General features: G+C 40.1%; 1 protein-coding gene across 1 annotated transcript; it reads left to right on the forward strand.

The window, feature by feature from the left end:
• The first annotated feature begins 4,576 nt into the window (after window positions 1-4,576).
• LOC139294099 (PDZ and LIM domain protein 3-like) lies at window positions 4,577-16,006 on the forward strand. Its single transcript, XM_070915888.1, has 7 exons — window positions 4,577-4,731; window positions 10,020-10,171; window positions 10,522-10,606; window positions 10,728-10,915; window positions 12,999-13,126; window positions 14,486-14,597; window positions 15,565-16,006. Exons 1-7 carry the CDS (start codon window positions 4,639-4,641, stop codon window positions 15,752-15,754), a joined length of 948 nt encoding a protein of 315 aa, XP_070771989.1. The 5' UTR covers window positions 4,577-4,638; the 3' UTR covers window positions 15,755-16,006.
• Window positions 16,007-17,588: the final 1,582 nt, after the last annotated feature.

The raw sequence follows: 17,588 nt of genomic DNA on the forward strand, positions 1-17,588 counted from the left end.
ATTCCAGACGCCCCCCCTGGCCCCGCCCCTTACTGTGACACGTTCATCGCCCTCAGCACAGCACCCGCAGGACACCACCTCCCAACACTGGTCCCCCAAGACCTGTCGCACATTTATGTGTTTGCGTGTACGTGTGGCTCGTCAGCTTCACACAGACAGAACATTTAGCTCTAACTAGCCATCTTTAATGGAAGACTTCTATTAAATATTGTTGTTTTTTTAATCTTATCTTTTTATCCTTATTTTTCTATCATGGAGAACCCAGACTTTGTGCTCCAGTCAGTGACCTTTAACTTTTGACAGTGCTGGCAGGATATCGAAGGAACTTTGCAAACACTTGATGAAAGAAAACAGGGCACCGCAGTGATGCTTTTCTTTCTGTTAAAGGGCAGTAAGATCACCACAATCACCTTTTTTATGTTTCTGCAGTATCTCACATTTAAAAACATTTGTTACATTTCATGTCAGTGTTCAATTACAAACATCCCCAAAGACTTTCAGTGCAGAGAGTGTTGTAAAAACAGTATTTTGACAGCACGTCTGTCGTATACGAACTGTGTTGAAGGGATTGCAGCCATGCAGCCGATACTTCAGGTAAAAGGATGTTACTTCCCACAGTTACATGTCAAAAAGACCGTGCATGTGTCAGCGTCACATGTTGACCAAGGTATTATTTGGTTGGTAAGAATTTGGGGACATATTTGTCCTGAAACGTTATCATTAATCACTATTAAGCAATCGTTTCAAATATTGCAAATGAGGATGTGGAAGAAATGCCATTGATACTGTTGTACTTGCTGTCTAAACCTAATACATTACATTTAAAGTATAAGATTAGAAAACTGTTGTTGGTTCTTCATCTTCACACTAGGATTGATGCACTTTAACGAAATTTTTAACACAATTTCGTGTTTGTTTTATCTCAAATTTCACTTCAGATTTTACACGCTAGAGGTTGATATGACTGTGGGGCTTCGGTGTGTATTGGTCATGTTTGAAAAGTGTATACAAAAAGGTCACCAGCCTTTTAGGTATTATATTTATTAGAGGACAAACGCTGGTCAAACTGATATGAGACGATCTTAGAAAGGATGGAACAACACGTTGCTTTATTAACATCGTTCAACAGCAGCAATACCCACATTTGAAGGATTGTTATTTAATTGTCAAGTAAAGTATCGATCGTATCCAGATAGGTGCCGAGTGACAATTAACACAATAGTTCATGGGCTGTAATTATGCCAGGTGTCATGATGTTTTTTGTTGAATTATTTAAGTCAGATGCAGGAAGAGATGGCATTTTATCAAAAACTGTCATGTTAGACTTTGGTGGCATCTTGTAACCCTGTTGTCAGTGAGTGGGTCACTGTTTCATGTAGTTGTATACTATTAGGAAAGATGATCCATCTTATCTTGTCATGCTCAGTGAATATGATTTTATGTTTTGTTTTATTTTTCTCATTTTACATGTTTTGCATAGGATGGACACTGACGACAAAACAATTGTTAAAGCACCTTAAGGTATATTTTGTTTTATCATTCACACATCATGCGTCACCCCCTGTCATCCACTATTTCAGCTGGTGTGAGAACACTTTTTTGTGTGTGTCTGTGGTGTTTTTGTAAGCCTTTTGTATGAGTGCTGTAAAATGGCCAACAACCACTTGCTTTATAAAGTCAGCTTTTTCTCACCCACCATCACATTTGGTTTCCTTTCCTTCTTTCTTCACATTCTTCATCAGTGGTGCTAATTTCCACTTTTTCAAAGTTATTATTGTAGCCAGGCATGTAGGCCTTTTTTTTCTCCGGTTATTTGTTGTTCTAAGAGCCAGTGGCGTATTTAAACTGAAGTTACTGTAGGTAGAGTGAGTAGAGTTGGTGATTGCTGCCTTACGTCCAACTCACTAATTTAATAGCCATGTATATGTAAACCTCTTCTGTGATGCAAAAAATTTATTTATGCATATATAGTCTAGAAAACGTCAGGAAAGTGTGCACAGAACATGATCACAAACTACAGTGTTGAAACAAACAGTAAACCTTTGATACAACAGTAGGAACAGATTTGGACTGAAGACATGAATTTGACTCCTGATATGTTTATACATGTAATGAAAATGTAAATCTTATATGTTATTCATGTTAATATCAAATTCAATGCACACTCTTGGACCTTAGTATTTCTACAATATCTTAGCATTTGTCGGATGATTTTATGGGGCTGTATTGCTAATAAAATCCAGCTGGTAGATGAAATATTTCCAATAATTTTTTCCTTTCAGCTTAACAAAAAAAGACAAACCTTGTTTGTTGATGACTGGAAAGAGGTGACTTGATGCACATTCACGTCCTCTATATTTCACGCAATTCCACATATCGACAATTGGTGGCGGTAATGTGCAGTAAAAGGCAGCAATGTGCCAGTTCAAGAGAATAAGTTTCAAAACAGAAAAAGGTTTGATGTTTTGTGAAATGTTGAATGTAAACAAAACAATTTGATTACAATGAAAACTCAGAGAGACGGAGTATCTTTAGACAAATGTTAAAACTATAGCAACATGACAACAGCTGACAATCTTGTTATTGCCGACCTCCAGTGATCTAAAGGATAAGGCGTGAAAAGACCAAAACTAACTGTTCATTAGTCCATCTCTCAGTATTTTATGACTTTGCTACTCTGTTGCACTCAGCTCTAAGCCCATTTCATCCTACTGAGACAGCTCAGAGACATATGGCAGCCAGAAGGTGCTTGTGGGAGTGACAAACAAAGCTGTACCCACGTATAGTAATGAAGAAACACGTCACCCAGTGAAACTCTCGAGGCTTTTCTTGTTAGTGAAATCGATTCGTTAGTTAGTTTTGGTCTTTTCATTGGAATTGTTGACAATAACAAACATATATAGTATATCACCAGACTTGTCCTTTAACTTCTCAGCTGCAGTGATGTAGAAGTGTACCCCAGGGTGTGTCAGTACACTGTGACATCATTGTTGGATGCAGTTACAGGTGCAACACACTTGAAACTTTCCACCAGAGAGGACATTGAAACACTGCTTTTATTAAGTCTTTTTATGTAAATCTTGAACTTGACTTAACCTTAACAGCTAAAAATCAGAAATCTGTTTTTAGTGATTTTTTAAAATTATTATTATTATGCTTTTAAAACTCTTGAAGGTAGAAAATACCAAAATAGGCCTTGCTGAGCACCTCCAAGCGAAAGTTGCATTGATGGTCTAACCACTATTTCAGTTGATGTGTGTTACATAAAAGTTACATAGGTCAATTTGAATGTACATGTTGAAGTATACACGGGGGGGTATATATCTATATATATGTATGCTATATATACTCACATGCTTTTGTTGTGAATTAGTGACAAAGAGAGAGAGTGACTGTGTGAATAGTGAAACTTAATGCAGGCAGACTCTCACATGTCTGTCCAGAAAGAGAGCAAGAAGTTTTGGATTATGAATACGTCATCATCAACTTCCCTTATTTGTCAGGGAGCCACGTCGTCATGGCAACTGCAGAAACAAACCATGAATCTGGTCCACTTTGAAATACTGGCATGGAATAAGATTTTCAGCGCTCTACGCAGATGATGTATTTTGTGGTGCGATTCTTAACTTTTTCAACTGTTTTAACTGACGCTTTATTTATTTATTTACATGGTGGAAACACTACTCCGAGCAAAAGCCTATCAGTGCTGACACAGATTAACAAGCCTTGCTCGCAGTTTGTTGACAAAGTGCTCTAGTAGCCACGGAAAGCCTTTGGTGTTTATTATAATTTTGGATATAATGCAGACATGAAGGGCATGAAGAAACCAGAGAAAAATGTCCTCAGCTGGCTGGAATAAAACACTGTGATCATAAACAAAGAGCACAGGAAAGAAAGAGGAAATCTTTTGAGAGATGAAAAACTGACATACAAAACAGACCCAGTTTCTGGTATAAATGCAGAAAAAGAGAGATGATGTGCTGGACTGGGTTATTAACAAGCTCAGGGGTGAGAGTCCTGGGTCCCATCCAGATCAATAGTGGCTGGAATGTGCCTGTGGGACCTCCAGGGCCTCAGAGTGGAGCTGCGCCTCCAGACCAAATAAGGACAGGAGCAGCAAGACCCGTCAACCAGAGCGGAGAGGAGGCCAGCCAGACTGTGAGCTGCCCAGGGATGAGAAGCATTGAGGGAGAGGGGGGTGGGTGGGAGGCTGGTTTACATCCTCGCTCTGTCTACAAGTGTCCATATAGGTACTCACACACTGTGAGCCGAAACTAGATTTGAGTACGACAACTGGAGCTTTGGTAGCACCTGATTTAAGAGGCAAAACACTGGCTTTTGTTTGGAGAGAGGAGTAGTAAGAGAGAAAAGAAGAAATAACAAAAAAAGTGCTTAACAGAAATAGGAAAACTGGCAAGCAAGTGCTGGTAGAACAGTCTGGGAGCCAGTTCCCCAAATCTGACCAATTACTTCACTCCTGGGGTGGTGTCTGTCCATTCTCCTCCCCCTGCACCCGCCCACATGGTTAAAAGTCTCCATCACTTTGATATTCCTTTGCTCTTTAACTGTGCTCCCCTCAGCGTGCAGTGTACTGTCTGTACTGTCTGTTATCTAGCAGCGGGGAGACATTCAAGGGTCATGCCACTCAATGTCGTGTTGGTCGGTCCGGCCCCCTGGGGGTTTCGCCTGGCAGGAGGAAAGGACTTCAACCAGCCCCTGACCATCTCCAGGGTGAGTGAGTGATAGGATGTCTCTATCATATAAAAGATGTTCTCCCTTTTGATAACTTGATCAAAACAAAGCTTTTCAGCAGCTTTTACTGTCTGTTGGTCTCATTTGATGATCAGAGGATTTGACAATTAATCTATTGTTGTAACATCAGCAGAACTGTCTAAAATGTAAACAGGAATGTGGTTTAATCCGTTTGGCGGTCCAGTCCAGAGGAGTCAGTGTTTGCGTTAGTGTCAACATCGTGTTTCCAGGAGGATTCGTTCTAGAAAGAGTCTGTCTGGACTCGTTGTGGTATGGGGTTTGCACCTGTGCCACAGCAAATGCAAGAGGCTTAGATACAAATAGCAGCTTACATTGTACTCTGACATGCACACACACACACACACACACACACAAATGTCTCACTCAGTGGATTTCAGACTGAAGAATTTAGGAGCACAGTCCGGCAGAGCGTGTTAAACAATTCTGACTAAAACCTGATGACAAATATGGAAGAAAAAGAAAGATGGTGCCCTCCAGATGTAGAATCCACTTTATATGTTTGGACAAACTTGTTCAAATCCTCCACACGTTCAGGACATTCATGCTGACAGCCGAGTCGACATGTAGAAGACTGAATTTGTCGGTGATTAGAGAAGACGAGCACAGTGTTACCGTACATATATTCATCATAACAGTGCAGCTGTTTACAAGCCAGTAAACGTCAGCTTGGGGTCAACACGGCGCATCACGCAGCTTGTCGTCACTGTCATCACAGGCAGAGCTGGGAGACGACAGATTACATGTGTTAAACTAAACGTGACTGTAATTCATTAAAGGAAACTCAAATTAAAATTAGAAAGATACTTTGGGCAGACTGTGTAGAAGGTCATGGCTGCTGATTCAGATTGGTGAAATAGAATTTATCTTCATCTGTTGATGAAAATGACCATTTCCCCGAACTAATATGGTATTTCCTGTTTAAAGAGCAGCTAAACAAGTGAATCATGTAGCTATGAAATAACCAGAAGGTTACTTATAAGAACTTATTCCATTTAAATGGAACATTTTGGGAAAGACGTTTATTGATGAGAAGATCAATACGGATTTCGGATTTCTGTGCAGAAAATATGTAGCTGAGGCTAGTGGCTGGTTAGCCTAGCTTAGCACAAAGACTGGAAGCAAGGGGAAACAACTAGCCTGGCTCTGTCCAAAGGTGGGGAGAAAAGCACCAAAGATGGAAGAGGGGAATAAATACATAATAAGGAAAAAACACAAAAAGTCAGTATATACAAAAAAATAGATGACATACAGACACATACAAAACTATCTACCATCATTACCATCATAAAAGTATTACTTCATAACAATACAGCTCCAAATAGATTCCACTGAAGTTTAACATGGCTTTATTTTCCTTTTTCATGCATTTTCTCTCTCTCTCTCTCTCTCTCTCTCTGTCTATGGAAACACCCTGTTATAACATACAGTCACTCTTTGTTTGTTTTTTTTCACCACTATATAACACAAAAGTAAACTGAATATGAACAGTGTTGTCTTCATCAGCATTCAGACTGTGTGTGCTGAATCCCCGGTGTCACACAGGATCAGATGTGAGGAGACCCAGTAATCCTGCTCTGTTGGGGTTATGTGCGTCTATATTTAGGGAAAGACCTCAGGAACCACTGACTAAAAGCATAGTTAGGTCTCCAAACCACCGGCTCTGTCCAATAAACTCACACCTGTTGTGTTAGTGGACACTCAGTGGCCCACATGAGATCGGTGATGAGAGACGACTGGGATGGATGAGGAAGGAGAGGAATCAGGGAGGGTAAATGATATGTGGGCAGTAATACAAGAAGCAAACGTGCTCGTAAGAGTAAGAGAGAAGTACATTAAAGAAAATAATGTGGAAAGCCCTGATATACAAAACACCTCACCAATGCATTCACTGTCTGAGACACATTAAAGGAATTGTTGCTGCAGTGAAGCTTTATTTAAGCACCAGTGAATCCAGTGTCTCCCTTCACTGCCATTTTTGGTCAGGAACATCTTCCTCTTTACGACTCGCCAGTGTTCCCAGCTGGTTGAGGAAAGTAAACACAAGTGATAATCATCTTTTTCTTCAGCAGACAGCAGCCTTAAAGGGGCACTCCACCAGATTTACACATCAAGATCAGTTTACTTGACGGGGAGGACTACTGAGCCTGTGGAAACACTTGTATACTGTCTCCTGTGGCTCTAGTCTGAGAAAATAACTTAGCTATTATTATCTTCAGCTTAAGCGTGGAGACTACAAGTTTATAACAGGAAGTATGAGTTGAAAACTTGTTGATAGACACAGGCATGGGCAGTCTAATTGAAAGATGCGATTGAGTTGCATCATTGGGAAATCATTGGAGTTTGAGCCATAGGTGGGACTGATCAGCATCAGTTTTGGCTATTCTTCTTTTAATCTGTCTCTGTCGCAAGTTTACCAACTTTAAACCTGCATTAACTGATTGTTTGGCCACTTGGGGGCAGCGTAACAAGCTGTAAACACTAAATTGACATATTATCGCCTCATAATGCTGTTATGGCTTACGCATTAGCAAATTGTTTTTCCATGAAAGAAAACTTTAGCATTTATTTGGAGTCAAATAATCACTCTCCTTTTAACTCTGTGTTAGTCTCCACCAACTCCTGAGGGAAATACCTGGCTCTTTAGCAGCTAAATGCTCCACCATTGCTGCTGTTTGGTTCTAAACACGCAGCATACTTGAGGTTTATCAGAGTTTGTTTTTGCTGAGATGCTGTGAGATGAGAGTGGTGGCAAAACCAAAACAATGGCTTAAAAGACGCTGCTCTTGTAGAGCTGAGAGGAACCGATGAGCCAGGTGATGTGACCCCCTTTTACTTTACACATTGCAATTTGATCCATTTTTAATTTAAGAATGTTGATGTGTGCAGCTTTAATCTTTAACCTTTTATACTAGATTGAAATACTCCAGACAAGGGTTTCAAGTCACATCAGCAAACATTTTCATCCCACCAGATTTGTTTCTCCAATGCTGTACTTCTTGGATAGCTCATTACTGTAACTTGATTCTCTCTTTATTTTTAATTCCTCACATCATTCATTCTTACATTGGGGTTTTTTTTAACTTCTACCTTAAATTAAAAGGTAAATGGTCTCCCTTATAGAGCGCTTTTCAAGCTTCACGGTTCCCAAAGCGCTTTACAGTTAAGGTCTCATTCACACACTGATGCAAGGTGCTGGTCTCCATCGGGAGCAACTTAGGGTTCAGTGTCTTCAACACTTCAACATGAGAGGGGGAGACCCGGAGATCAAACATGACAGATATTAATAAATTGTACTCAGGTATCCAAAGTAATAGTACTCACAGGGAATAATAGGAGAAATTTGTTTTATTTTGGGGATTTTCATGCTTGCAGATCAGTTAAAGAAAGAAAAGGAGGAAGGGAAGACGGAAGACACAAGGATAGAAATAAGGAAAAACAACACAGAAAGAGAGGAAGGAAAGTTGGAAGGACAGAGGAAAGGAAGCAAGAAAGAAAACACAGGCAGGAAGAAAACAGGAAAAGATGGAAAGTATGTTTGTAATTTAAACAAAGACAAATGTTTGACATGACAACTGAGCTGCGTGGAAACAAAAGAATCCAATGAAAAGCATAGTTGTTCAAGTAACAGACATCAGAGCCGTAAAACATATAGTCAGACAGCAGCACTCCAACAAATGCTCCACTGTAAATTACAGCTGCCTCTTTGGAGGCATGAGACATCCCTTCAGCACTTTCATCCCCAGTTATTTATAGGCAGATGACCTAATTCAAGTTTCAATGTAACATCCCAGCGTAGCGAAGTTTCCTATGTCCCGTAATGCAATATGGTTGAGCATAGGTCACGGCCCGGGTAGCGTAAGTGGGAATGTTCGGTCGGGTTTGAAGCTGCCTCCTGAGGTATTCTCTGTGACCCCGATGACTTTCTGGGAGTTCTTATTAATCTTGATCACTTCCTGGCCAGCAGAATACATATTCCATCTGGATGCTGTCACTTAGTGGGAAGCAGCGCATGTTTACTTTATCTCCATGACAAGGAACGGACAGTTTACATGCATGCATACCAGCCAGGGCAATGCCGTTCCGTTAACGGGAACCCTCCTGCTGCATCTCAGACGGAAGTTAATGTTTTTTAGAGTGCATTTGGAGGAATATGGCCTGAATCTTTTCTGTTATGAGTTTAACTGAATAGTTGGGCGTCTTAATGGAGGTGTGTTTTGTATTTTGCAGGAGTATTCAGGCCAGGTGAGGCTCAGAGAAAGAAAAAAAAATCATATAAAGCTTTGATCTCAACAGGGGAACATGAACAAGGGGTCCTTGCAGATTTCTGCATTGAGAGATGAAGTGCCAGTGATGGAGAACAGACCAAAACTTTTCGCCAGGCTGCTCCACCTGTACAAACTGGACTGTTGGAATAGGATTTATAGAGAGACAGAAAGCGGAGGACAGAGTTTTTTGTTTTCTGAAGACATTGCTCTGGGATTCATTCTAATGGGAAATAACTACCTAATTACAACAACAGTGTATTCTCTTATTCATTTGCATAGTATTGAACTCCAAGTAATTCATTTTCAATTTGTTTAAGACTACATTGCTGTAAAAATCGAACAGATTAAATTTCGATCAGATATTGATTCTAGATGTTACTGTTACCAAACGACAGCTACCTCTCACGTATGTTCTGCTCTTGTCTAACACTTTTCTGGAAACCAGTGAATCATTTTTTTACAGAGGTTTTTGAAACACAGATTGAATTCTGCACAGTAACCTGCAACGTCTTTGCCTCAATCAAAATACAAAAAAGATTATTGCCTTTTCTATTCTGGGACTGTTTTTTCTGCTTGTTGGTGGAATCATCAGTCCCTCCGCTTCCTCAACACATATGGGTGGTAAATTAGCAAAGGAATCAAAAGTGTCTTCATAAGGTGTGAACCACCATGAGCCCCCAAAATAGCTGCAGTGTGCAGTCTCTGAAACTCTACTGGAGGGAATGAATACCATTCATCTCAAAAATATTCCCTCTGTTGGAGAGGGTGAGATCTGGTGACTGCAAAAGCCATAGCATAATACTCATCAAGTCATCAGTGAACATTCGTGCCTCGTATGGAAGTATTTGCATTTGTTGTATTTAAGTTTTTCTTTTAATTTGTCACCTCTCTGTATCAAACTCTGTCTCATCAAATACTTAAAGCCACAGTCTTTATTTGTTGTCCATTCCTCTCCCCATTACTTCTTCTGCTCCCTTCCAGATCACTCCCGGCAGTAAGGCCTCCATAGCCAACTTGTGTCCTGGTGACGTCATCCTGGCCATCGAGGGAGTCCCGGCCACAGACCTGCTGCACTGTGAAGCCCAGAACAAGATAAAAGAGTCCACACATCAGCTCTGTCTTACTGTTGAAAGGTTATATGCAGAAACAAAAAGCATGCACACAGTCACCAGAAATAAGAGTAAAGGAAAGTCGGAGAAAAATAAACTTCTGTGTGCCTGTAAATCATCTCAAGACTGAGATTTCTCTTATGTATAGTCAGAATACAAGAAATTAGTATACTTCACGGTTTTGTGCTAACAGGGAATGATACAAGATATGTGCAGACATCAGTAAAACTGCAGCTGTGAGCATGACCTTTCTTTTGTGGATTGCATTATGGGAAATCAAGTGAATTTGGTATGGCTTATGGCTTTGGCTTAACCATCAGTTCATCAGTCATGTTGAGGTGACCCTCTGACCAGGATCCGTTTTTTATTTCCAGGAATGAATCAAGACTCTGGTCACCGCGTGTTGTGGACGAAGGCAGAGCTCACCCATATAAACTCAACCTGGAAGCAGAACAGCAGGTTTGTAAGAGTTCATGAGAAATTGATTCACGTTGATTAATGCTTATGGCAGCCATTTTGCTTCACATAATTATCCCATTATTGTCTCAATAATCACCTTGTTACCTTCTTCTCCCAACAGGAATATAAACCTATTGGCGCTGCTCACAACCGGAGAGCTCAGCCGTTTGTCGCGGCAGCGAACATCGATGACAAGCGTCAGGTGGTCAGTGCAGCCTACAACACTCCTATAGGCCTGTACTCCTCAGGCAACATCCAGGACGCTATGGAGGGCCAGATCCGAGGCCTGGTGCACCAAAAGCCTGAGAGGTGATGGTTTTCCCTCTATCTACAGCTTAAACATGGCAGTCAGGTTCTTTCAAAGCCCTGCACCATACAGCAACTAACAGCATGTGAGTCGTAAGTACACTGATTATGCTATTAGTCATGCTAGCAATAGTAATATGGCTCAACAGATGGTTATGTTGGTTTGTCGTTCAGCCTGTTCAATAGTTTGTTTGTTGGTCTCTGGTACAGAGTGACATATCTTCACAATATTGATATTTATGGTCCTAAGCCCCCAGGAACATCACCAGGTTTTGCATCAATTTTGGTGTAGTGGCCACAATTGGAATTGCAAGTCATGTGATGCACTTGGGCCCAAAATGACATTTGCCCATACACAATCATTCACATCAATCAAGAAATGGCTGATGAATACATTAATTATCAGAATTCGAGCCGGAAGGTCAGATAAAATATTTTAAGTATATTGTTTTCATTATATTGTTTTGACGTTTGCGCAGAGACATCTGGCTCAAATGTATGGGCCCAAATACGCAGAGGCTGTAATAACTTTTCTAGCACCCGGTGATACATTTTCATTTGATTGGTGTTTCCCCTGACTTTTCTACTAGTGTTATCACCAATTTAAAATGTACACTTGTCATACCTCCAAAAGTAATTAAAGACCTATCAGCCTCAGCTGTTTTAAGCTTAACATTTTCTAACAAACATGCTAACATTTGTCATCATGCTAACTGCTAACATTGCTCACAGGTTGAATATAAGCATTTTAGCATGCTAGTTGGCCTTAGGGCTGAAACAACTTTTTATTTTGTGTTGTGAATGTCATTGATTAGTCGCTTATGAAGGCCAAAGACTTTCACATTGTTTGTTTTGTCCGACCAAAAGTTCGAAACCCAAATATATTTAATTTACAGTGATATAAAACAGAGACAAGCAGTAAATCATCATTCAAGTTTAGAAGCTGTAAACAACAAATGCTTGACATTTTGCTTGATAATAGACTTAAATAATAAATCAATTAGCAAAATTGTTGTCTAATCATTTTCTGCCAAACTACTAATAGCCTTTCCTCTGGCACCACCCTCACGCCAAATGATTTTCCCCACTGGTTCTTTTCATCCATCCGAGTTGTGTTTTCTGGTGTGTAATGGTCATTACAGCCTCACAGGGATACTAATGTAGAAATAGAGTTTGTTCCCTTCATGATTTCTTTCTGCTTTGCTGTTGTTACGTTCACTGTAGTCCACCTGCTCTTTACGCAGCTCGCCTCCTGACTCACCCAGTCACTCACTTTGTCTGGTTTGTCTAAAGGTGTCAGCTGAGTAGCTTAATGCGGCCACAGATGTGCAACAGTATGTTAGCCTTCGGCCTTCCCCTGCGTTCATGTGGACTTCATTAGGCTACCTGACGTATTGTGTGTCACACTGAGAATATATTATCACAGCCTAGAGGAATGAATCTTTCCATGGCTTAACCACAACCTCTGAATGAGACATATATCACATCAAACCATCAAGTCATGTCAGCTGATGCAACATAGACTCGCTCTGCATAATTTCTAGCCTACTTTACATGTGTAGATTTGATTGTAATGTATTGATAACCACTATAACCACCAGACCAGATACAATTATTATATAATAGACCATGATTATGAAAATAGAATCGATATGCATGAAAAAGGGCACGTTATAGGATCAACATGCTGTAAAACTCAGCTAAAATATTTAATTAATCAACATCCTCTTTCCTTTCTCATTTTCCTCTATGTGGTCCAGCTCATAAAATGTCTTACTCATCCCACATCTAACTGTTTTTTTTCCTTTTACGGTTGACTCACCATGCTGTAGCACTTCAGTCTCCAGCTGGTTGTTCTCACCTGATTTGCTTTACTCAGTAACCACAAGTTAAAACAAAATCTCAGGGCGATGCAGTTAAGATTGCAATGCTTCATTTCTGCTACTTGCAAGAAGGAACCCCTCTTGAACTTGACTTATGCATATGGAAACCTATAGACCAAAGCAGTGCTGTGTCATAGATTGTATAGCGTGCATTTGTGTTTGTATCCTGACCAGGTTTTGTACTGCATGTATGTGCCTCTCAGCCCCAGGACTTTGACCAACATTGAGGATTCTGACGTCTACCAGATGTTACAGAAAGACCAGGAGGAGCCCCAGGAGCCTCGGCAGTCTGGCTCGTTCAAAGCCCTGCAGGACTTTATTGACAGTGATGGTGAGCTCTTCCTCTTTCCCAGGAGATTTCCTCCACAACCCAAAAACATCTTGCAGGTTGAAACTATTACCGGTACAGAGAAACATTTGTACTTTTACTGACAGCCAAAAAGACGCACTGCCTCACTGTGGAAGCACATACAGATGTTTCAAAGGCCTTTTAAAGAGTTATGGGGTTCTGCATGAACACGCTATTTTCTGCAAAGGTTAGAACAGTTTTTGTTATTTCACATCAGAGAGATTTCTTTTTTTTTCTCTGAGCTCTTCTCACTGGTTTGAAATGGGTGGGGCTTTTTGAGCATTAAACTCTTAATAAACAAGGTCTAAAAAGTCTCTGAGAAAATGATCCTACTTCTCACTTGATTTATAACCTCAAAAAACATTGTCCGAATGAGTTTCAAGCTTCAATATGCCATGATGTTTATTTTGTAAATTAGAGTCCCATTTAGAGTAAAATAGACTAATTAAAACTATTTTGTAATACTATTGCAATTTTCTCTTCATGAGATGCTGTTTTTTGTTTTAGGGATATTATTGTTGCAGCTCAACTATATTACATTACATTCTGGAGTGATTAGGGCTGGAGCACACGGTTGTGGTTGCGTAGAGCTTTTTAATAAGGCACATCATTGACATGAAGCGTTTCTTCTTTAGAGTCTGTTGAAGACAGACACTTTTCTCCAGAGTGACTTATATTTGTATCTCCCGCACACACATCAGGGGTTCACAATTTTGGGGTTCAGTGTCTTGCCCAAAGACACTTCAACATGTGGTCAGGAGGAGCCTGGGATTGAACCAACAACCCTACGACCAACTAAAGGTTCATTTGCAAAAACAGATGTTTCTGGGGGTTTTTTGCACTCCAGGCAACATCAATCAAACTGGTGTTGGTTCATTCATTTTAAGAATGACATTCATCTGTTTTTTCAAATTAAGTCTTCTGAATTTACAGAACCACGTTGCTCATTTGATGACCTACTACAGTAAATGTGCCATTAACAATTATTCCAGTAAATTATTAATTATGCTGCAGGGAACAAATACAGACTATATAGACAGCATAACATTGGTTATCATTTTTGCAGTATTTTGACAATGTAGTGTATCACATACACTGTTAATGCTACACAATATGCCATTACAAAAGCACTCCTCCATGTTTTTCCTCTATTAACTGAGTTGTGCCTTGATAGATCTGACGTTATGAAATATGCTTGTCACCAATAAGGAAGTGTCATTCAGGACTCAAGAGGCTATAAGTGTCCCTGCCTCGTGTCTCTTGAGTGTTTTGTTTTTATTTATGTGCTCCTGTATAGGTACAGGGTTGTTTTGTTGAGTGGTTTCTCTCCCATGTGGGCAGGCACTCGTCCCATTGTGACCAGGACCGTAAAAGCCCCCACCACCAAACCAACTCCGCCCACAGGAAACCTGCAGAAACTGCCCGTCTGCGACAAATGTGGGAATGGGATTGTGTGAGTATTAATAGAAAAACATAAATCATCTGTGATTCACATTCAGAGCCTCCATGAAAGGGTGGAGAACATTACAGGAACAATACAGCCCACTACAGTAACACCACAAACTATAGCTTGTATAGAAATTCATTAACAACCTTTAAATCCTGATGAAGAGCTTTTTATTTAGTCTCCCAGGTGTTTTCCATGTATCTAACTAATGTAAACATAACATAACATTATTGCAATGTAATTTCAATCATATATAATGATATGTATTCACAATCATCAATAATCAGCCTGTGAATTATTTGTACATATTTATCAACAGTTAATAAAGCCTTTGTAACACACTGTGAACATCTGTTCATGTGTGAAATATTTTGCTTTAAGGTTAATCAGCTACAGATACTTCACACATTAGAAGTAGTTATCATGGTTGACTCATTCATTTATTAACACTATAAAAGTGCCCTTATATTTATATGTCAATGGCCATTTCAGTTATTCATCATGTTGAATTTTTATTGTTATTTATTATAGCATCATTGAAATAACTGTGATGGCGTTGGTGTTTGTTTGTTGAAAAATTAGACCATCCTAGTGGAAACTGGTGCAGTGTATGTTTTTTTTGCTTTCAGGTCATTCATGTCAGTACCACCCGTTTGGATCCATTAGAGATGGTGTATTTTTATACCACTGGGGGGCGCCACGTCAAAGATTTTAAAATTGCACACACAGCATCTTTAACAAAATACTGCAAGGTTCCCAGTAAAAGGGGAAATATGTGTTCCTATTATTTTGTCCATCCCTTACATTTGGAAACCTAGAGTATATGACTATTTGTAAACCTTACAACAGTCAATAACAGTAATTTCCTTTACATACAGTCAAGGACATATTTTCTATATAAGATAATTCAATAATGTTGATGGTTTCCATGATTTTCCACCCACACTCTATTCTCTTGTCTTCTATGCTACAGCGGGACGGTGGTGAAAGCCCGAGACAAATATCGTCACCCTGGTTGCTTCGTGTGCTCCGACTGTGACGTCAACCTCAAACAGAAAGGCTACTTCTTTGTGGAGGGGCAGCTGTACTGTGAGACTCACGCTCGCGCTAGAATGAGACCACCGGAGGGACACGACCTCATCACAACTTTTCCTTCTGCATAGATTCCCCTCTTTTGAGCACAGACACAAATACCAAAACAAACACTCAGACACACATACAGATACACTTTGGCCCACACTCCCATGTCCTACATCTGTTTTATGTGTTTATCTGCCCTTTGATGTTGTCTGTGCGCAATAATATTTCAATAAGAAGACTTTTCTCTCTGAGCGGTATGATGCAGCAGCAGTGACAACAACACACTAAGGCTTTCATCTTGCCATTTCCAATAAAGACCTCTGTTCATACTGTAAGGTGGCATCTGTGTGTGAAGTCTTGAGATGAAAAGCAAAATAGCCAATGCCTAAAGAAGCAAATGAACCCAGCATTAGTATAGTATTAGCATGCAAATAATCCTAAAAGAAAAGGGAGAGGATGTTTACAGGTAGATGTTCTACTGTCTCCATTACTTTACACATTTGTCCTTCGAAGCACATTAAATTAATGGAGGTCCACCTTTTCAGTTCGGTGGATGGATTGCAGTTAAATTCTTTACAGACATTCGTGGTCCCCAGAGGATAATTCCTGCTAACTTTGGTGACCCTCCGACTTTCCCAGTGGTGCCACCATGAGGGTGACATTTTTGCTTTTGAGTGAAATGTCGGATGGTGTTGATTATAAAAAAGTGAATGATGGCTGAATTCCATTTAGCCGCTTCAGTTTCAGGATCCTGGTATTGTGGATGCTGCTTCACTGTCACACTGCTATGAATAGAACGCGGTCATCATCGTTAATGTCATTAGTAACACCTGTGCTCAAAATGTCAGCAGTTAGAGGAGGATTATTGGAATCAATTGTAACTGAATTGAATTTGAGTTGACCACAGCTGCTGTTCTCTAGGGAACCACCAACATTTAAAAAGCACCTTTCAAGCCTGTAGTGGGAGAGTATAAGTGTATCGGATGGAAGATCTTTTTTTTTTTTCAATAAAATGCTTCCAAAAAACAACAAAACACAGGAAAAGCTAAATTGGGTGTGGGGGTGTACAGAGTCTATTTGACTGACATCTCCCTGATTCTCCTGCTAGCTTCGTTGCACCTGACAGGGCGGGACAAATTACGTCTTTATCACCGTTATTGGTACGTAGCGTCCTGGTGACCTCATGTACTTCCAAGGAAAGCTTTGCCAATTCTCAACCTGAGCTGAGATGTAATCAGCCAGAATAACTGAAAACACCTGGGTGGGTGTGCAGGACCTTAAATGCTTCAACTCCGACTTTAACTTTGTTGTCCCCGAGGGGAAATCTGTCTTGCAGCCAAGTAAAACAGACTTAGGCACATAAAACAGGTCTACATCAAGTGAAATCTAGAGTATGTTTAGCCATCACCCTTCAATCAATGGTTTAATGGGAAACTCATCATGAGCTGAGTCATCATGAGTATTTAACAGTTTGGTACATTCACCCGACCGAATGTCTGAATCTTTAGTTTTGGTTGCATTCAGTTTTAAAAAGCCGTTCTCACACGACTGAACAAAATCATCGACCACTGGGCCGTGAGCAGAAACACTCCCCTGTTACAGGCCCACTATGGCCGAGTCATTTGCGAACTTCAGACTGGGAACTTCTGTAGTCGTTAGTGTACACACTGATCTGTCCAACAGAAAATCTAAAATTCCTCCAACAATACCGGGGTTCAAGTTAAATTAGACGATAATTTATAGGCTAAAATGTGGGACTGGGTTGCGTTTAGAGAAATCTAAAAACATTAAATTTCTCCTCTGCTTTTAACACAGTCCAGCCAATAAATCATTGTCTAATTATAACTTAACTTCATCTGAAATTCAGCATGCTTACAGTGAGAGGGAGCACATCTGGTGTTTGTGGTTGGTCTGTGT

The sequence above is a fragment of the Enoplosus armatus genome, chromosome 2, assembly GCF_043641665.1.
Source record: "Enoplosus armatus isolate fEnoArm2 chromosome 2, fEnoArm2.hap1, whole genome shotgun sequence".
Lineage (NCBI taxonomy): Eukaryota > Metazoa > Chordata > Actinopteri > Centrarchiformes > Enoplosidae > Enoplosus > Enoplosus armatus.